This window comes from Podarcis gaigeae, assembly GCF_964106915.1.
Source record: "Podarcis gaigeae genome assembly, chromosome: 11".
In the NCBI taxonomy this organism is placed as follows: domain Eukaryota; kingdom Metazoa; phylum Chordata; class Lepidosauria; order Squamata; family Lacertidae; genus Podarcis; species Podarcis gaigeae.
Genome location: NC_139687.1, coordinates 52,613,859 through 52,635,159, shown reverse-complemented (window position 1 = coordinate 52,635,159; position 21,301 = coordinate 52,613,859). Strand labels below are relative to the sequence as shown.

The following is a 21,301-nucleotide window of genomic DNA, read 5'->3' as shown; positions in this document are numbered from 1 at the left end:
TCAGAGAACAAATTATCGAGCAATTCTGAAAGAGAGAGGCAGTATTACAGGTAACTAACATGCACTGCATTTACAAAACAAGGTTTTCAAATAACTTCTGCTTTAGGACATTGTAGGGAATTAAAAAAATAATGCATCGATTATGTGTTTCCTTGAAAAGGCTTGTGGATCATTCTGAAAACACACCAAGTATTGCAACTTCACTGGGAGAAAAGAAAGCAAAATAGTGTAATGAGAATGCATATGATTATGCCTTTAATGTTGGTTTGCTCTTGACAAATTAATGTGAGTTAACTTGTTGCTCATGTATTTTTCAATTAATGGTTGTTTGTTTGTTTTTCTCCTGTTCCTATATTCTCCTCCCATCATCTTTATTGCCATACATTTAACCCATTGTGATGTGTATCTCACTGGTGGCTGTTTATTTATTTGTTTCTTTGACGATGCTGTTCTTTATTTTAATTTGTGGTATGCTCATTTTTTTTCTGGTGGCTTTTGTGACCCAGATCCCATTGACCCATTAGAAGTTGATTTTTATCCTTTGCTTGATGATTTCCCTACCTCAGTCCCAGATATCTCCACCCCCATGCTCCCACCAGTAGGTGTCCAGGCTGTCGCGTTAACCCACGATGCCGTGAGGGTCAGCTGGGCAGACAACTCTGTCCCCAAGAATCAAAAGACAACAGAGGTTCGGTTTTACACAGTCCGATGGAGAACCAGCTACTCTACAAGTGCAAAATACAAGGTGAAGTTTCGCTGTAGTAATGAACGGGCTTCCCTTTCTGAATCCCAACATTTGCTCAAAAAATCATCTAGATGGGCATGTTATGAGCAGGGCTCTACATACCCCACAGTTCCAGAAACCATAGTTTCATACTGCTGGGCAGAAATGGGGAATTTGTGGTACTCCAAACATTATTGAACTCCAGCTTCCATTAGCTCCAAGCAGCAGGAATGATAGAATCTGTAACCCAACAATGTGTAGAGATTCTCCACTGCTGATGTGAAGGATTGCTTGAGAATAGGAGCCTCATGAGGCAATGACCACTAATTTTCAAACTTATCTTCACACCCATAGGGACCAAAATCTTTATAGCTAAGCACTCTGAGATAATTTCAGCTTCCCTTTCCACTTTCATAAACAAAACTGTCTACGCAACGCACCCCACCAGAGGCTCTGTTTGTGGCCAAGATTAGGGGGGGCAGCAAACAACATGTGTGTATTGTGCACCATGCACCCATGATGTTATGTGCCCAGCATGCATTGTGCATAATGTTGCATCATCGGGAGGAGGACAAGCATGGAGCCCACCACAGCATGGCTTTCTCTCTTGCGGTCAGGAGGAGCCAGCCACTGAACCGCTCTGCACTTGACTCCATGCTTGGCCTCCTCCTGCCTCTCAATACTGAGAGGGCCAAAGACACTTCTGCCCCTAGGAGTTGGCACACTTGACCCCTGCCCACTTGTGAAGAGGGTCACTGAATCCTCAAGAGCAACGGAAAATGTGGGAACTAAGCTGCATTCATGGGAACATAGGAAGCCGCCTTCTACCAAGGCAGGTCATTGGTCTGCCTAACTCAGTATTTTCTACACTGATTGGCATCAGCTTTCCAGGGTTTCATGGAGGAGACATAGCTGAACCTACCGGGAGATTCTGGGGATTAAACCTGAGAACTTCTGCATGCGAAGCAGATACTCTTCCAAAGGCTACATCCCCTTCCTGAGTTGTTCTTTAATGCTCTAAAGTTGCAGAATAGTCCATTGCGTGGCAAGTCCCCTCCCCCATGAGAAATGAAGACACTGGACACATTATTTAAGGTTAATGGGCATAAAAGGCCAAAACTTTATTGATTACATAATTGAAAGGTATTGGCCTTAGGCATTGGCTCCTATCGACTACCCAGCATGGGGACCGGGAAGGGTTGTCCACAAGCCGTGGAAGTCCTGTTGAAGTACGCCAACTAGGATCCCACAGGTGTCACCGCTCGGGGGCATGCCGGGGGCCCTTACCCCCCCTAGGTTTCGGACAAGGCAACACCCCCCGGAGTCCTCTACCGGACTACCCTTTCCATTGGGGAAGGTGATGACGCTTCCTTCCCCCCATTCATTTGCTCAGCTGGGAAGGGGGAAGAGGGCGGTCCCCGGGCGTGCCTGGCCTTAAATGGGCTAGGCCCCGCCTTCCCAGCCCGCCAATTGGTGGATGGGGTGAAAGGCACGCCCGGGGATTCCCTGTTCACGCGGGGGCAAGGTCCCGCCCCCGCGTCTGTGGGAGGAGGGTTTTGCCCGCAACCCCCTCTCCTCCCAGGGCAGAAATGGCTTTATCCTCACTGCTGGCTTCCTCTGGTTCTGCTGCTCATTTTCATACTTCAAGATAAAAACTTGCCATTCTCAAGTGGGTCCTTAATGCAACCTTAAACAAGAGATAGATGAGGAGAAATATTGTATTACCAAAGTCCCAAAATACCTATTAGGACCCTTCTGTTTGCCTGTTCTTAGCACACTTCCATCAACAAGATGAATAATGCATTGTCCTCCATAAAACGCGTGATCAAAAGCACACACTTAACCAAGCCAAAGCACAAACAAGCACAAGGTATTAACATCAGAACTTTTTATAAGAGCATCAGTACATATTTACCCAAGAGGCAGCAGAGGTGTTTTCGATCACCTGATTAAATATGTAGGAATGCGGCTCAGAATGTCCTTGTTGCAAAGGACAGGTAAATAAGCATTATTATGTGTGTGTGTGTGTGTGTTTTTAAAGGAACAACTTCTTCAATAAAGTGAGTGTTATAGGTCCCAGGTAGGGTTTAATATAACATCAAAAAAGTAATTCAAACCAAAGTAGTCCAGTAACATTTTTAAAAACTTGTTTGTCCCATAAAGGGCATCCAATGTCCCAACCCAGCTTGAATAGTTTAGGACACTGCTTTTTCACAACCTGTGGTGGGGGAAATGTTGGTCCCTGGGGTGCACCAGCGTAGAGCTGAACTGAAATGTCTTCTCCCCCATGTTTACAAGTCCATTTTCAGGCCAGGGAGTTGGGTGAGGGGCTTTTTAATTGTCCTTCCATTTTTCCCGAATTTCTTAGCATTTATGGTCTCCAGGGAGCATGCAATGCAATGTCAAAGCTTGATGGATGGGAAATAATCAAGGGATGGGATACAGTTGAAGAGAAGGAAGACCCAGAGTAAAAAGGGATGGATATTAGCAAATACAGTTACAAATAATTGTATTTGAAGAATAGCGAATGAGGGGGGGGGGACTGATCAATAGGTTTGTGAGAATGGAAGGTTTTGAGGAACAATTTGAAGAAAGGGAGCGTCCCTGATAAGTGAGGGTCCCTGAATGAGGAACTAGCCTCAGAAGATCATTCTCAAAGTTGGTTTTCCATCAGGAATATAGCATGATTGTCCTTTATACCTATATTTTCTGTCCCTCCCCCCTTTATAGTCCGCAGACACAACAGCCTTGAGTCACACCGTATCGGGACTGAAGCCAAATACCATGTATGAGTTCTCAGTCATGGTCACGAAAGGTCGAAGGTCGAGCACATGGAGTATGACAGCTCACGCTACTACTTACGAGGCAGGTATGTCTCCATTAGGTTTCTTCCCCCAGTGTTTTCAAATGTTGGCAAGTTTATTTTAATGGCTTCCACTACAACCATCCACTTCCACTGCTAACACAGATTGCATTTTCTTTTGGCCACATTTTACTGTGTTGCTGCGAAAAGCACGACACATTCTAGGGGGAAGCACGGCAAAACAGGCCCATCACCTAGCAGCTGCTTTTTGGCTCCTATCCAGGATTGCTGCACTTTAATAAATGGGTTAGGTAGTATTTACAATACTACGCTGCATAAATGCAGTGAACTTCAAAGACCTTTCTGGCTAATGATGAGGCATCATTGCAATTCATTTTTCAAAAGAGCCCGAGATCAGATGAAAACATGTGTAGAAATCCTCTTTTATTATTAGAAAGAGAGAAGTCCGTGTTCTGTACTAATTTATCAAGTGGTCAAGTAGTCCGACTGCATCCAAGCATGGATGTAAGAAGGCAAAGTTTTGTTTTGAAACCGTATTACCCCTCTCTATTCTGACTACATGCAAAAATCAGTGAAAAAAGGCAACCATGAAGAATACAACATCTTGAATTGTTCTTATATAACTTCCTTGGTGTTTTGAATTATTTGCATATATATTCAGGCACTTTCAGGTTCTAAGCTGTCATTTCAGATAACCACTCTGCAGCCTGACGATAGTTTAATGACTGCTGATTGCATTTATTTTTTCAGCTGCTGTCTTTATCTATTGTACAGGAATTGTTGTGTTTTAAACTGGATTTTATTGTTCCAAGATAGCTATGGCGAAGGGTAGGTTATAAATATTATAAATATTAATCATATTGGGCAACATCCAAACCTAAATAAATCACATTTATTTAGATTGGTGCTGCATATACAACAGTTTAATGTATTGCTTTGGGGTTTCTGTTTCGAAGCTGGGAATATTGATTTCACAGTAGGTAAGCGCAGAATATTCTCAAACAGTACTTTGCATGTATATTTGCACTTTGTGTTCAAGCCCTTCTTGTTGCCATTGTTTACCCCCTAACTATTACACTTTCAATGTCAGCATGACCATATCCCCTCCCTCATTCCTGGTTCATTTATGAGTCCTGGATCTCCACCAATCAGAGGTCATATAACAAATACCAGTTCCTCACAATGGCTCTTTTACACACTAATAATACACCTAACAAATGGAGGGGGTAGATGAACCACAGCTTGCAGTTCTGTCCTCAGCCTCTGGATCCTCCCTTGGAGTTTGAAAACTCAGGGCAATCTCTAAAAGGGAAATCTAGAGCTGTAACTGCTCTTTAAATTTAGACTTCCTCCACTGTTAGGGACCTTGCACAACTAGGGTCCCCAATCAAACATTCCTGGAGATGCCCCCTTTTCAGATGTTCTGCACAACATGTTGATGTCAGCCTGGGGACAGTGGTCGGGAACTGTGCTTACAGTCACAGAGCTAGTGTGGTGTACTTGTAATCTGGTGAATAGGGTTCGCTTCCCCACTCCTCCACGTGCAGCTGCTGGGTAACCTTGGGCTAGTCACACTTCTCTGAGGCCTCTCACCCTCACTCACCTCACAGAGTGTTTGTTGTGGGGGAGGAAGGGAAAGGAGATTGTTAGCCGCTTTGTGACTCCTTAAGGGGAAAGGCTGGATATCAAGTGCAAACTACACCTCCTCCTCCTTCTTCTTCTTCTTCTTCTTCTTCTTCTTCTTCTTCTTCTTCTTCTTCTTCTTCTTCCCATGCAATCCCCTTCATGTATAGGGTATACAGAGCCAACCTTTGAGTACATTCTGACATCAGTATGGGGAAATGGGTGAATGTTTTCAGAAGCTCTGTTAATTTCCCTTTTTAAATAAGATTTTCAACCACGTGTTATTAGTTTCAGCAGGCTTAATTAGGTGCTGCTAATGAGCAACTCTCCATTGTCAGCCTCCTAAATTTTCCTTTAAGGTACAGTTCGTCCCTGTATTGTTGTTAAGAAATAGCTCCATCCCCAATCTCTTTTGCCTAGCCCCCTGGATTAGATTTCCAAAACTATTGGGGAGAGAAAGGGGTATGTGGAAAAGACAAGGAGAAAAGTAGAGGAAAGAGAAGAGCAGGGATCAAAGAAGGGTTTTTTTCTGCCCTTATGCTGCCAAATGTTTTGTCCTTGGTCAGGCAGCCAAGAAGACAGTCACCCAGAAGCTGATCTTGGATGTCATGAAAGGGCAACTAATCATTAGCTATTTAATTTATTGTTGTTGCATTTTTTTGTAGCAGGGAGGGGGAAGAGGCCCCTGTGGGACGCTCTTCTCAAGTGTCCAAATAATTCATCTGGCCTTGAGTGCAATGCCAACTTTGCTGCGCCAACTCAGGCAAGCAAAATTCCTTGCCTACCTTCAGAAGCCCCTCACATTTAAGAAATGTATGGCATTAAAGTTGGCAACATTGAATTGCAGGGGGTTGGCCTAGATGACCCTCAGGGTCCCTTCCAACTCCACAATTCTATGATATGCCCGAATGAATTGGCTGCTACTATACCTCACTCTGCCTAAATGACACTTCTGGCCCTGCTTATCAGTACCTTTGTTGCACACTGTGCCCAATGTTGTTTAGCTTTCTTTTCCAATATGTCACCTTACGCATTTGCCTGTTGTTGTTTTTTGCCTTCTCCTAAGCCCCAACCTCTGCTCCCAAGGATTTGACAGTCATTACTCGAGAAGGGAAGCCCCGGGCTGTCATTGTCAGCTGGCAACCTCCATTAGAAGCCAACGGGAAAATTACTGGTAAGGTCCTCTCACCTTCTATGTCTTCTTTTCCTTTTCACACCCAATACATAGAGTTGTGAGCTTTTAAACAGAGCCCACCACAAAATCATGGGGGTTTGGGGGGGTAGGGATGAGTGGAACAGAAGCAACACTCTCCATAAACACACTGGGGGTTCAAGTCTCTATTCCAGGCTACGAACGTTTCTGCCCTGATCTCTTTTTCTAGCCTGAGTTTCTAATAGTGTCCCCGGAGTCAGCAAGGAAATAGACTATCCCTCTTCAAGATCCACTCCAGGAATCATGTTGAAAATACAGAACCACAAAATTTGGGTGGGAATCTAATTGAGATAAATTCCATATGCAAGAACCCCCCCCCCCCTAAATGGCATGGAATTTGCTGTCAGTGGAAACGCCACAAAAATGGCAGTGCTGTCAAGTTTGGGGGCATATTTTCTAAGGAAGGATCAGTCTATTTCTAGTTCATGTCAATCTCAATATGTGTTTATTGATAAGTCTGTTGCGTCTAAGAATGGGGAAGGCATTCAATCCAGTCCACATTTAAAAGCAAACTTAGCTGATTTGCACATTCTGCAGCTATACGTGAATCGAAACATTGCCATCTTTTGAAAGTCATGCGCACCTGAATTTTGCAATGCGCTTCCCTGGCCAAGTAATGTGCACATCAATTAATAGACCAGGGTAAAGTATGCATATGAATGCAAATATTAGTGAAAATAACATTGCATTTCATTATGTTATGGGGAAATAGCTTTGCAAAAATTTAAGGAAGTGTTGCATATAAAAATGTGTGTGTGGTGGGAGAAATCTGTTTGAAAATTGTGAAGACTTCTCGTAAGAACTTCTCTCTCTTTTTTAAGAAACTGATATGGAAATGCACAGAATTGAATTTAAGATTTGGAAAATGAGAAAGTGGGAGCGTCCAAAATGTGAATATTTACCTGTCCTTATTTGTTCTCCATTTCTGCATTAATCTGACCCCCCCATAACAAGCTGAATAAAAATCCATATCAAATACAGATTGAAATATGTAATTAAATATGCATTTGATCACAGCACCATGCTTCTAAATAACCATTGCTGGGAAAGAACAGTGAAAGAGGGCTGTTAACACTGTGTGCTCTACCTATGCATCTCTCATCAGCCTGTAGCTGCCCACTGTGGAAAGCAGGATACTCTGACTCATCAAAATAGTCTCCCCTTGCCTACTTATATGCTCCGTAACTAGCATAAGAGCACATGCCCATTTTGCTTACCTTACTGGGGCAGCTGTATCATTGCCAAATCCAGTGAGAATTGAACAGGCTCCAGGTTCTATCCACTGCTGTTCCTACACAGAGCAGACCCATCAAAACTAATTCATTTCATTCATTTCATTGGTTCTACCCTGAGTAGAAGTTCGTCGGATACAGCCCAGCGCAGCTAGACACTATAGAATAGGGAAATGGTTTTGCGCAGAGCTCCCATAGTTGGGAGAAAATTCCAGCCGCTATTTTTGTTAGTTTTTTTTATTATTATTCCAGCTGGCAAAAGGGTCCAGTAATTAATTCAGTGCAAGGGAGAGTTGATGAGAAAGGAACAAAGTGAGTCTTGGTTTTTCATGGAAGAAAATACTGAATGCATTAAAAAGAACATGGCCCTCCAGAGCAAAGGTCTTTCGATGTGTTCTGCTCAGTGGCAATTAGGGATAGCTAATAATAAGCAGGCTGTTTGACAATAATGTAAAACATAATGTACATAATGATAGGGTGCCTGGCCTGACACATTATGGTAAGATTTATTGGTGGATATTTAACTTTGTAATAGCAAGGTAAGGCACTGATGATCTGAAACCCTTTAATACTGACTGACAAGTTCTGAGCTTAATGAATGGTATACAATGACAGACCTTATCCCCGCAAATATTGCCGTAACATCGCTGCCTAATTAAGATCTCCATTAGGAGTCTGTAATGCTAATTTGCTATGAAAAATAGAACAGAGCTGCTTTTAAAAGAAACAAATAAATAAATGAAAACCCAGAGATGTTGCATTTAAATGACGCCTTTAGGCTATTAATGAATATCTCCAAAGCATGTGATTATGATGAAGAATATTGTGCAGCGTATGAAATGTGCTGACTATGACCTCGTAGATTGGAACAATGGAGTTAGAGATCTGAAAACCTTTCACTCGCAGTGTATATTTACATGTCTGGAGAAGGGGGGGGGGGGAATCAATTATCCTAATCCAGCAACTTTATTGTGTGTGGAAGGAGACACTGACAGTGCATTCCTATGCATGTCTACTCAGAAATACTGTAAGTCTCATTGAGTTCAATGGAACATTCTCCCAAACCCATAATAAACCATTGCATCTAAATGCTAGGACTGAAATCTGTTTGAGCAAAAATGAGACTATATACTGACACACATCCAGATGCTTTTTGGGTAACCCACTTGCTCACTCTGCCTGGAGAGAGGCATGCACAGGAGGAGAGTATTAGAATTCTCCCCTTCCCTGCCAGGCCATCTTTGTGTAAATGCAAATATGTGGCTGTTCTACCTGCCAAGCAGCCCTTCCCTTATGCCTTGGCTTAGTGCGTCTACCAGAACACTCTTTTGCACACAGACTATCTGCAGCAGGAACATCAATAGTCTGCACACTGAGAGGCTGGGAAGGTGCAAGCCACTAGATGTACCATGGTGAGATGCAGAAGTCCCTGAAGTCAATGGAAGCTTTACTGTGCATGTGGGATCTGTGTGTGCACATTAACATGCCTTGCGTTGGGCCTTCTGGTGTGCTCTCATGCAAGTAGTGATAAAAAGATTCCAGCAAGACAGACTTGAGCACCTAACACAAGGTCTCAGGAAGCCCTGGTGGCCCAAGGTGGTGAGGTGCCATCCTGGTGCCCCCTCCCCATTTCTAGTAAACTTCCCAAGCAGTGGTCAGGGCTGCTTCTCCACTTTTCTGCATTTTTACCAGTGTGCCCTGCAAATTGGGGGCGCGGGTGGTGCTGTGGGTTAAACCGCAGAGCCTAGGTCTTGCCAGTCAGAAGGTTGGCAGTTCGAATCCCTGCGACGGGGTGAGTTCCCATTGTTCGGTCCCAGCTCCTGCCAACCTAGCAGTTCGAAAGCACGTCAAAGTGCAAGTAGATAAATAGGTACTTCTCTGGCAGGAAGGTAAACGGTGTTTCCGTGTGCTGCTCTGGTTCGCCAGAAGCAGCTTAGTCATGCTGGGCACATGACCCGGAAGCTGTATGCCGGCTCCCTCGGCCAATAAAGCGAGATGAGCGCCGCAACCCCAGAGTCGGCCATGACTCGACCTAATGGTCAGGGGTCCTTTTACCTTTTACCTTTATATTTACCTTTTACCCTGCAAATTGAAGAACCATCCAAGGTGGTGATCTCCTGCCATCTTCTATCTTCCCAACTGGCTGTGGACCCTAATGTAGTATGGCCTAGGGATATCGGGGGTGGGGGCTACTCATGGGGGAAAAAGAAGAAGAACCATTGTGCATAAGGACAAAGAATAGCTACACACTTAGTTTTGCTTCTTTCAAACTGAGTTACCATACTTTCCCTGGAATATATTGGCATGTTTCTCATGACCACCCAGGAAATGATGCGCCACATTAATGCCACTTACATTTACTCCAGCACTAACACATCCAAGTCTCAACACATAATCTTTATAGACTTGCTGTTACCTCAAGTCCATCAACAGCTTGCAGAGTCCTGAGGCATTCCCATGGAGAACAACTTCAAGTATGAACTAGCTCTGAGTACACATGAATAACAATGCCGGTGCACAATCCAAAGTGTTGGTGCTGACCTTTAAAGCTCTCAACAGCCTCGGTCCAGTATACCTGAAGGAGCATCTCCACCCCCATCATTCAGCCTGGACACTGAGGTCCGGAGCCGAGGGCCTTCTGGCGGTTCCCTCACTGTGAGAAGTGAGGTTACAGGGAGCCAGGCAGAGGGCCTTCTTGGTAGTGGTGCCCACCCTGTGGGACACCCTCCCATCAGATGTCAAGGAAATAAACAACTATCTAACACTTAGAAGACATCTGAAGGCAACCTGTTTAGGGAAGTTTTTCATGTCTGATGTTTTATTGTATTTTTAATATTCTGTTGGGAGCCATCCAGAGTGGCTGGGGAAACACAGCCAGATGGGCGGGGTATAAATAATAAGTTATGCTTTGCCCCACCAGGTGGACCACTTCTGATGACACAGATTGTAGTCAGTGTGAAGATGTGTGCTACATGTATTAAGAGAAAGTGTGTCTTTGTGTGTGTTGCAGCTTACATCCTGTTCTTCACCTTGGACAAGAATTCCCCCATTGACGACTGGGTCATGGAGTCCATCAGTGGCGACCGGCTCACCCATCAGATCATGGACCTCAATCTTGACACGGTGTATTACTTTAGAATACAAGCCCGCAACGCTAAAGGAGTGGGTCCTCTCTCAGATCCCATTCTCTTCCGGACTCTTAAAGGTTTGGATTTTCAACTATTTGTTGTGAATTGATGTGTTAAGGAGTTGGATCATAGGATAGGGCAGGATTTTGAGTTTTGACATCAGTTGCAGTTTTTGTGTGCTCTTTCTGGCAAGACGATGGACATAGGAACATTGTCTGGTGATGGTGTGGACATTGTCTGGTGATGGTGTGGTTGCTCGAAAGCAAACAGGCAAGACCTGTCTTTTCCAGGCTTTATTATTAGTGCAAACTATTTACAGTGAAGAGCGTCGCAAGTTCATTCCTGGCTCAGTCGCTAACAGAATCTGGGAGTGGGCGGTCCTTGTACCTCCCCCAGCATAACAGTCCCGTGACCCCCAGCCTTCTCCTCCCCTCCTTGTGATGACTGGGCAGACTGGGCACTGGCAAAAGGGTACTTCCCTCCTCTCCGACTTGCTCAGCCTCGGCATTGAGGCTCTCCCTAGCATCCCCTGGTCCCACCACCTCCTCTCCACTGGAGGTGGGGCTTTCCTCCTTGCCAGAGGAGGAGCTGCTTCACAAGATCTTTGGAAGTTCCCTATAACACAACTGCCCTTTCCCCTCTCGCCTCTGACCTGATGGCAGTTCCCTGACAATCATCATAAACTTTATTGCACTAGCCAAAGGAACATAGACGGCTGCCTTATGCTGAGCCCAGATTGTGGTCCAACTAGAGCGGTATTGTCTACACCAGGCTTCCTCAACCTTGGCCCTCCAGATATTTTGAGACTACAGTTCCCATCATCCCTGACCACTGGTCCTGCTAGCTAGGGATCATCTGGAGGGCCGAGGTTGAGGAAGCCTGGTCTTCACTGACTATCAGTGGCTCTCAGTGGTTTCTGCAACAAACTTTTTTCAGGGGATTGAACCAAGGACCTCCTCCATGCAGAGCACATGCCTGGCCATTGAGCTATGGCTCTTCCCCTGAAAAGATTTGACACAACTGTTTTCTGCCACTGGAAAGAATAATAATAACAAACTAGCAGTCCCATGCACAACAGAAGTTCAATTGTAGCTCAATCGTAGCTCAAAATAATGAGCGGCGGTTGTGATTGCATCAAAGTCATTGAGAAAAAGATGAGTGAAATTTGTGCCAGTTACAGAAGCATCAAACATGAAATTTCCTTTGCCCACATTTCCTCCAGCCAGGGGCCTGTTCATTTCTGTATTGATTTCTTGTGTATAAGAAGCTAGCGGTGATTCACTCATTGAGGTTAATGGAAGTTCAAAATTGCAGTCTCCGTTTCTTGTTTTGTTTGGAGATCTTTCAAATGCATTAAAAAGTAATAGGCACAATAGAATTGTTTTATGAACATACCCAAGGTTTATAAGATGTCATGCAGGCAATGTTTTCTCTGCCATACATGAAACAAATAATCTTTATGTCCTGAGTAGTTATAGTGCGGTATGTTTTTCAAATCATGTCCTGGGAAATCCTGGAGTTCCTCACCAGCTTGTTGGAAGAAGCTAAAGGAGAAGATCAATAATGGCAGAGAACCCTAGCACTGAGGAGGGCATGCACCAAAATGGCCTCTGAATTTCATGGCCCCCGTTGTACCAAGAATAATTTTGGGGTGGCGTTTCTTCAAGTTTTTCCAGGGACAGACCACTGTTAGCAGTGGCTGGTGCCTTCCTTCCTTTACCTTGGGAAACTCTTTTGGTGGCCTGGGTGCAGGTTTACTTCCTCTGATGTACTACCCATTCTGTGCTATTCTGGGGAAGGGGATTAGTGGCACCAACCCATTAGTGGCACCAACCCATTTAACGCATTCACATTGAGTATTAAGAAAACATTCGGGGGGGGGGGGAGGCAGCAAGGATGAGTACTGATCACCCTAGGATCACCATTCTGATCACATACTGTCAGGCTTTGGGGAACCGGCTTCCTCTCCCGTGGCCGTAAATAAGACGATAAAATGAAAGGAAAGTCTTACCAGTTGGAGTCTTTAATAATCACAGTGAGAGAGAAAAGAGCATGTCTCCCTAGAAATGGCGGTGCTCCCAATTAAGGCTTACTCCCCTCCCAATCCCTATTAATCTATGTCACTCCTACGTTTTGTAATCTGAGATTGTACCCTCTGCGCTTTCTGTTCTAACACTTTTTGAGCTCTCCGTGTCTTTGTGGATGGGGGGTGAATGCTGTCCAGAGACTGTGAATTTGTTAACCCTCTCTCTTCCAGTGTTTCTTCTCCTAGCTGTTCCCCATCCAGTATTTCCCAGCTTCTGCCTTCTGAACTATGCCCCTCTGCAAACCACTCTTCCAAATCTATACTGTCCTCCTGTTCCTTGGAAGATTCAGAATCAGGGATGACTCCTACCAATCCTTCTCAGTGCAGCCCCCCCCCCCCAGCATGGTTGGGAAGGATGATCTTCTAAAGAGGGCAGCCCCCCACCCCCCACGTGTGTCAGGGCAACACTTTCTGGGTCAGAGGGCAAAAGCCCATTCACTACTTGTAAAAGTTCTGCCAGACAGCTACTTGTGGACACCATGGAGTTAGAGAAGTAAGATTTATTCACTGCCGCCACTACTACCATGTGATAGACATGATAGGTGAGGTAGGCCTCAAAAATGTTTGGTCAGTTTCTGACTGAGCCTTACACCACCTGGGCTCAAGCCACCGATTTCATGTTTCATTGCTCACATTGAGTACCAAGGCAGCCAACATGCTCCATAGCGATGGTGAGAGCACTCAGCGAGCCATTGTGTCAGTGGATCTTAACTATTTTGCACCTTCTGAAATAATACACAGACTGAAACACAACCACCCTTTGACATTCACCTTTCTCTGAATTATGCAGTGCTTTTCTCCCACCAAGTAATCTGTACAAAAACACATGTGCTAGGATGAACTGTGCATATAAACGCTTATATAATTGGAAATATACCAAAATGCATGCTATTAGCAAAACTTGCTCTGCAAAAATGTGTACATGAGGCAAAATCACATAGGAGAAGGTCTGCATAGTGAAAAATGATCACACTAGAATGCTGATGATTTTTCATAAGGACCCCACCACCCAAAAAGCAAATGGATATGGAATTGTGAGGAATTGTATTTAAATTTGGAAAATCTGAGAGAAACCAAATTGATATATTTTTTCACCCCTACTCTGGGGAAGGGCATTCCACAATATCAAAAAGGGACCCCCTGCAAATTATATCAAGTTCTTTGTTTTGTTTTCCAGAAAAATGATTTGTGCCCTTGGAATGTGCAAGCCCATTCCATTTTTCCTAGCAACTTTCAGTCTGCAGAGTCAGTGAGCTAGCCTAGACATCAGGTTTCTCCTGAGAAATAATCTCTCATGGCCTGGCGCTTGCCTCTTCCAATGAAACCCCGAAGAAACAAGTCTCTTCATCTGTGCTACTCAATGAGTGAGCAAGTTAGGGCTGATTTGAAGCACTGGAATTTGTCTTGGAGAATTTACAAGCCCAGAGCACTAAGCTGCTCTGACAGATGGCTGCTCTTTTTGCAGAAGCTGATACCTCTCTGTTTAATTTTTATTGTTGTTTTTTTTTAAAAAAAAAGCTACCAAGAAATCAAATTGAACATGGGAGACTTTCTTTATGTAATAAGTTGTAATGAATTAACAGGAACTGGGTGAAGCAATTCTAAGCAATTCATCTGCATGCATTCTTAGCTTATCGCATCCCAGCCAGGATTTTCAGGAGTTTGCCTCGCCTGTCCAAGTCAGATTTTTCTTTGCATAAAATAATCAGTGAAACTCTGATGGCTTTTCACTTCTTTTAAACCACCATAAATTGCAATGAGAGAACACTTCCTTTGCTATGTCTTCTTATCTACCAAATTAAATGGGCACCAGCTTCTTTTCATTCTTGCGATGAGTGTCAAAGGAAAAACCCATGTTAAAATGAAGGGTTTTTCCCCCCAACTAGGTGTCACATCATTTAAGTATAAAAACTGCAGAGCAATGAGACATCAAATGGTAAGGAGACCTAGATATCTAACTAGATCTGAACTCAAAATCACCTACTTTGTAACGTTTATGCAAGGTATCATCAAGCTCATCGGGGAGATGAATTTTAGATCAGAGGAGATGTATTTTTTTGAAAATAAAAAAATAATTTTCTTCCGTCATCTAATAGCCTATGAGGACACTGTCTAATACCCTGGCATGAATATTTAATGCTATCCACCCTAAATATGTCATGTTCAATAACATTCAAACTGTTTTTTTCCGATAAATCTGCTTCTACATGTAAGGTGCAAAGAGCTTCTGATGTCTGGCTCACACTCTCAATTATGCAAAGTTATTGGATTCTTGTCCTTAATAATGATTAAGAAGATGTGTTTGGTGTCCCACAGAAGGATCTCTTGGCAATAAATATATCTACAAATACAAACACGTACATGTCTACCAGCTCCATCTGGTACACAGGCTTGGACCCTACCTCCCCGCGGACTGTCTCGCCAGAGTGGTGCATGCTCTAGTTATCTCCCGCTTGGACTACTGCAATGCGCTCTACGTGGGGCTACCTTTGAAGGTGACCCGAAAACTACAACTAATCCAGAATGGGGCAGCTAGACTGGTGACTGGGAGCGGCCGCCGAGACCACATAACACCAGTCTTGAAAGACCTAAACAGCTATCAGATGTTTAGAAGACATCTGAAGGCAGCCCTGTTTAGGGAAGCTTTTAATGACTGATGTTTTAATATATTTTTAACCTTTTGTTGGAAGCTGCCCAGAGTGCCCAGATGGGCAGGGTATAAATAATAATTTATTGTTTTTATTATTATTATTATGGAGAAAGAGAGAGGTCGCAATACATTTAATTTCACAAGGAACCATGTTAGCATTAAAAGAACAACCTCCATCTCTAAAATATGCAGAAATACTACGTGTGTGTAGTATATCTATATACTTAGCATGACCGAATTTTTTTATTATTATTTTTTTGCTTTCTTCCTTCTTTCTTTCTGAATGTGGATTAAGGATAAATGAATCTACCAATTTCAGTTTTCCTCATTCCAGTCCCAAATCCCATTCTTCTCATTTTCCATCTTTGACATCTTCAAGTACATTTCTCCTAACATAGGATTGTGCCCAGTGCTAGTCTTATCCAGAGTAGATTCATTGAAATCAACAGATATGGCTACCTTGGGTCCATTAATTCCAGATGATATCTTGTCAATAGGATTTGGTTGGATCTAATGCATATTGGGGACGCAGGTGGCGCTGTGGGTTAAAGCCTCAGTGCCTAGGACTTGCCGATCAAAAGGTCGGCGGTTCGAATCCCTGCGGCGGGGTGCGCTCCCGCTGCTCGGTCCCAGCGCCTGCCAACCTAGCAGTTTGAAAGCACCTCCGGGTGCAAGTAGATAAATAGGGACCGCTTACCAGCGGGAAGGTAAACGGCGTTTCCGTGTGCGGCTCTGGCTCGCCAGAGCAGCGATGTCACGCTGGCCACGTGACCCGGAAGTGTCTCCGGACAGCGCTGGCCCCTGGCCTCTTAAGTGAGATGGGCGCACAACCCCAGAGTCTGTCAAGACTGGCCCGTACGGGCAGGGGTACCTTTACCTTTACTTAATGCATAGTTAGGGATGCGGGTGGCACTGTGGGTAAAACCTCAGTGCCTAGGACTTGTTGATCGTATGGTCAGCGGTTCGAATCCCCGCAGTGGGGAAGCTCCCGTTGTTCGGTCCCAGCTCCTGCCCACCTAGCAGTTCAAAAGCACTCTTAAGTGCAAGTAGATAAATAGGGACTGCTTTATAGCGGGAAGGTAAATGGCGTTTCCGTGTGCTGCGCTGGTGCTGGCTCGCCAGCTGCAGCTTCGTCACGCTGGCCACGTGACCCGGAAGTGTCTTCGGACAGCGCCGGCTCACGGCCTCTAGAGCGAGATGATCACGCAACCCCAGAGTCGGACACGACTGGCCCGTATGGGCAGGGGTACCTTTACCTTTAGCTAATGCATAGTCATTTTTTGTGTGATATAATTCATTTTTGTACGTTATTTTGCTCACCTTTTCTTGGTCGGAGACCTCTGTGGCCAGAAGTGCCTCTCACCTACTTCTGTTGGTACCACAGATAACAATCACTCCTGGGTCAGGAAAGGTTTTCCGCAGTAGTTCTTTCATTGGTTACTTCAAGACTGGATTACTGCCAGGGAATCTATGTGGGACTTCCTTTGTGCTTGATCTGGAAGCTGCAGTTGGTGCAGAATGCTGCAGCACAATTGCTGACAAGAGTGAAGCCTTGCCCACATATAATACCTGTGCTCAGAAATCTGCACAGATTGCCTTATTTTCTTCCAGGCCAAGTTCAAGGTGTTTATATCCTAACACTGTGTCCTTAACAACTCGGGATCACGTTACCTGTGAAATTACCCCAGCACATGCCCACACAACCACTCTGGCCTGAGGGACTGGCACTGTTTCACATGTCTCATAATACCCATTCTGCCTTTGTAAGAAATTAATATTTAAGTATAGAAGCACCTACCCTTTGGAACTCCCTGCCATTTGACATTGGGCAAACACCTCCACTGTACTCTTTTTCGGCAGCTATTAAAAACGTTTCTGTTTAGACAATCCTACCCAGATATGTAGAATGTTGAAGTTCATTTTTCGTTTAGTGCTGATTTTTTAATATAAAAAAATGTTCTAAGTAGATGTTTTTAACTGTTTTTATGGATAGTTTTATGGTTTTGTTCTCTTTGTAAATGGCTTTGAGGGTTGTTGTTTTTTACAATCAAGTGGCATATAAGTTTTATGAAGTAAATGCCCTCTTCATAGATGCTTACAAAAATGATGCAATGTGGCACCAGAAGTTCCCTTTGCAGTTAATGATCCGTACTTAATCATTCTGAAGACAACATTTCACTCTCAATGTCCCATTAGGCTTACAGCAGACAGATTAATAACATTAAATAGTAAATATTCAGCAGCAGTGTTCTTCTTTAGTATCCAAAGTTATGCTGCTATGTTCTAGAAGGTTCTTTACTACAGAATTGCAGGTTGAAAAGAGACAAGTGAATTAATGTCACACAGAGAAGGGATTCCCACCACCACCACCCCCTCGGTCTCTGAAATAATTCATTAAGAGTCTGCCTTTCCCCTTCACCTGTGGCTGAAATAGGTAAGTCAGGTAGAGCAGGGCTAATGAGAGCTATTCCACTGTGCCACAACTGTAGCATAATTTTCTTCTAATGTGTCACTCCTCATTTTCAAATGAATCTTAATTGCAAACTGTATTATAAGTGGGAACTGTGAGGCAGTGGCTTATTAAGAGTCCTTTATTGTGCCAAGCCATGAACTGAGAGAAAGTTTGCTGCCCTGGAATCATAGAAAAATAGAATTATAGAGCTGAAACGGACCCTGGGGGTCATCTAGTCGCACCCGCTACAATGCAGGAATCTCAAGCATAGATGACAGATGGCTGTCCAACCTCTGCTAAAAGACAACAACAAACAAATAGATGCACATACTTGTATTTTAATTTCACACATATTATGCTGCTGCCAGTAATCTGAATGGCAGGCCCATCCCTTAGTACTTTCTGTTAGAATTCCTGCTCCATGATTGCAGTCATGGGATTTTTGTCTATCACATGATGGGATATGTTTTAACTCCACAAACTGGGAAGTGACAGAGAAAGGAAGCTTGTGTTACTGTGTTCCGTAAAGTGGGACTGTTGTCCTTTGTTCTTCCTCTTTGCTGTCTGATGCTAGAGAGAGAGGGAGCCATGCTGCAGTGCTCTGTGTGTGTTTATATGTAAATAAAGGAGATTAGCCAAAATGCTGAGTTGCTGAGGTCTATTTCGCATGCTGTGCAAACTCTGCAGATCCCTAAGTGTGCCGGTGTCTGTTGGCATCGGTCGCTGTGATGTTCGGGCAGAAGAAAGCTTTTGAAGCTCCTGAACGGTTGACCAGGAGGAAGGGAACATACCAGTTGGGCATGTGTCTCTACCAGGGTCCTTCTCGAGTGTAGGCTGAGCTCCTAACACTTTCTCCATTCCTGCAGACCTCCTTGGGTGTTAAGATTGGCAAGGGGGTCACTCTTGGTAGTTTCACCACCCTCCAAAATTCACCAGGGTGTCAGCCCTTCAGAAGGCATTCTCTGTGCAGAGGTGCATCTCATTAATTAGCTTTTGGCATTTGCCAAAGATGCCACCCATACTTCTGATCTAAATTATTTTGATTTTACTACCATGCTAGTATATTGTTGTAACCTGCCAAGGGAACCTATTCAAGGCCAGATAAGAAATCCTATAAACAAACCAACCAACAGTGTGGTTAGTTGCTATTTGTGTGACATTGTTGTAAGCCAAAAATAGCTTCTCTCCTGAGTTTATTCCAATAAAACTCAGAAACGTGAGGAGTTAGGAGTCCAACGTTGTTTATTGCAAAGCAATAGGTTACAGTCAGTTTGTTCCACAAAACTGCAACCCTGCCCAGTGGTCCAGGCAGTGGTATTTATAAAATTTCAAACAAAGCATTTCAATTTTCATCAATCATATACACCATTACCTCATTTCATGTTTAATACACATATGCAATAAGCATTGGCAATTTCTGCTGATTAAGTTCTGATTTCCACCATGTTCTGTTACATTGTGTTAGTATGCATGTTGGGAACCTGTGTTACGTGTAGCCATTTGGACCATGTAGCAACTTATGTTCTAGCTTTGAGCTGTATCTTTGTGATTCACATATTAGCTGTATTTCTGCCCCAGTGGGTGGGGGGGCAACTTGCAAAACCATCAGTTTCATAAAGTAACAGAATATTTGACGCACACTCAATGATTTGCAGGGGTACACATTATCACATTTATTGTGGCCCTTTGGGCCACCACCACCACATGGTGCCATGTGTCAGAAGAACCAACTCCCACGGCAGGTTGCCAGGAATGGATAAGAAAAGGAAAAGTCCTTAGCACCTGCTTTTTATTCAATATTCACAGAGAAAGGCCTGGGAATGCAGACTCTTGGAATAATGGCATTGTCCCAAGTGACTCTCCACACCCCTTTCTCCCACTTCCTCATTCATCACCTTCTCCCCTCTATGGGTGACGTTGAGGGCCCTTTGCTTCTTAGCCCTTCACTCTACTATTTTCAATGCTCGCTGGGTTTTGGGAGAGGGTGGGTCTGAAATGATTTCTAAAGACACTGTGTCCCTCAGCTGTTGCCTTCCTGGTTCTTCCTCCACTTCCATGATTTCCCAGTTTCCCCCCTCATCTGCCTCTGAGCTGTGACCTCCCTCAAACCCCTGTTGTCATTCTGAACTGTCTTCTTTTTCTCTGGAAGGGTCAGGCTGGCTCCACTGTTCCTATGATGTCCAATCCCTGACCAGTTTCATAGAATCATAGAATTTTAGAGTTGGAAGAAACCCAAGAATCATATAGTCTTAACCTCCTGCCATGCAGGAACCTCAGCTAAGGCATCTATGGCAAGTAGCCATCCAACTTAAAAACCTCTAAGGAAGGAGAGTCCACCACCTCTTGTGGGAGTTTGTTCCACTGCCCAACAGTTCCTACTGTCAGAAAGTTTTTCCAAATGTTTCGTCGGAATCTCCTCTCTTGTAACTTGAAGCCATTGCCTCGAGTCCTACCCTCAAGAGCAGGAGGAAACAAGCATGCTCCCTCTTCCATGGGACAGCCCTTAAGATATTTGAAAATGGCTTTCATATCGCCTCTCAGTCTCTTTTTTTCCTGGTGTGTTTTCATCCAAGTAGGAACCAAGTAGGTCCCAATTCATGCAAATGGGTACAGGCAGGCATCCACTGTTGGGATTTCTGACTATGTGCTAATCTGATGCAGCTTCCCACAAAGCAATTAAGAAGTTGGCCAAAGGCCAAGAAGACTGAGCAGAGGGAGTTATTCTGCCTAGACATATGGGACCTTGGATACAGCTCTGCTATTGGTCAAGGTCTCCACATAGGCATGATGACTCATGACCTTCCTTGCTGGATAGTTGGTTGGTCAGTGTGGTGTTCTGAGAGTTGTTTGGAGTTTGTTCAGTGAGAGAGTTAAGATCCGTGTCTGTATCCTGTATATAGTAACTTGTAGAGTCTGCTGTAAATAATAAACACCTATAAGTAACCACGTTACTGGTAGCAGCGTCTTGTTGCTGCTTCATCCTACCTGTCTGCAACTGATTGCTTCTGAAAGTCTGTGTATGCTCTGCTATATTCAACTGTGTCTAGCTAAGATCCTGTAACAAGTTAAGGTTGTGAAACATCAATATCCACAAGGTTTAAGTATCTACCAGCAACCACATATATGAACCTACCCGGACCCTGAGATCATCTTCTGAGGCCCCCCTTTGTGTGCCCCCTCCTTGAGATGTTCGGAGGGCGGTGACATAGTTCATGCATCCGATGACATGGACTACATTCCATAAAAGTACCGTATTCTTCCATGTATAAGACTAGGGTTTTTTCCTACCAAAAAAATAGGTTTAAAATTGGGGCTCCTCTTATACACGGGTTGTGCTGAGGGGGTGTTTTCTTAATTTGGAGTCCCCCA

At 44.1% G+C, this 21,301-nt stretch overlaps 1 protein-coding gene across 3 annotated transcripts in view; it reads left to right on the top strand.

Moving 5' to 3' along the window:
• Nucleotides 1-21,301, top strand: part of DCC (DCC netrin 1 receptor) — a 947,660-nt gene that overhangs the window by 846,790 nt on the left and 79,569 nt on the right. For 2 of the 3 annotated variants that reach the window (XM_083702566.1, XM_083702568.1), the window contains exons 17-20: nt 507-745; nt 3,455-3,593; nt 6,238-6,345; nt 10,627-10,821. In XM_083702566.1, the coding sequence (XP_083558692.1) occupies nt 507-745; nt 3,455-3,593; nt 6,238-6,345; nt 10,627-10,821 (681 nt within the window). The remainder of the gene's footprint in view (nt 1-506; nt 746-3,454; nt 3,594-6,237; nt 6,346-10,626; nt 10,822-21,301) is intronic. The other variant, XM_083702567.1, reaches the window with a different exon arrangement.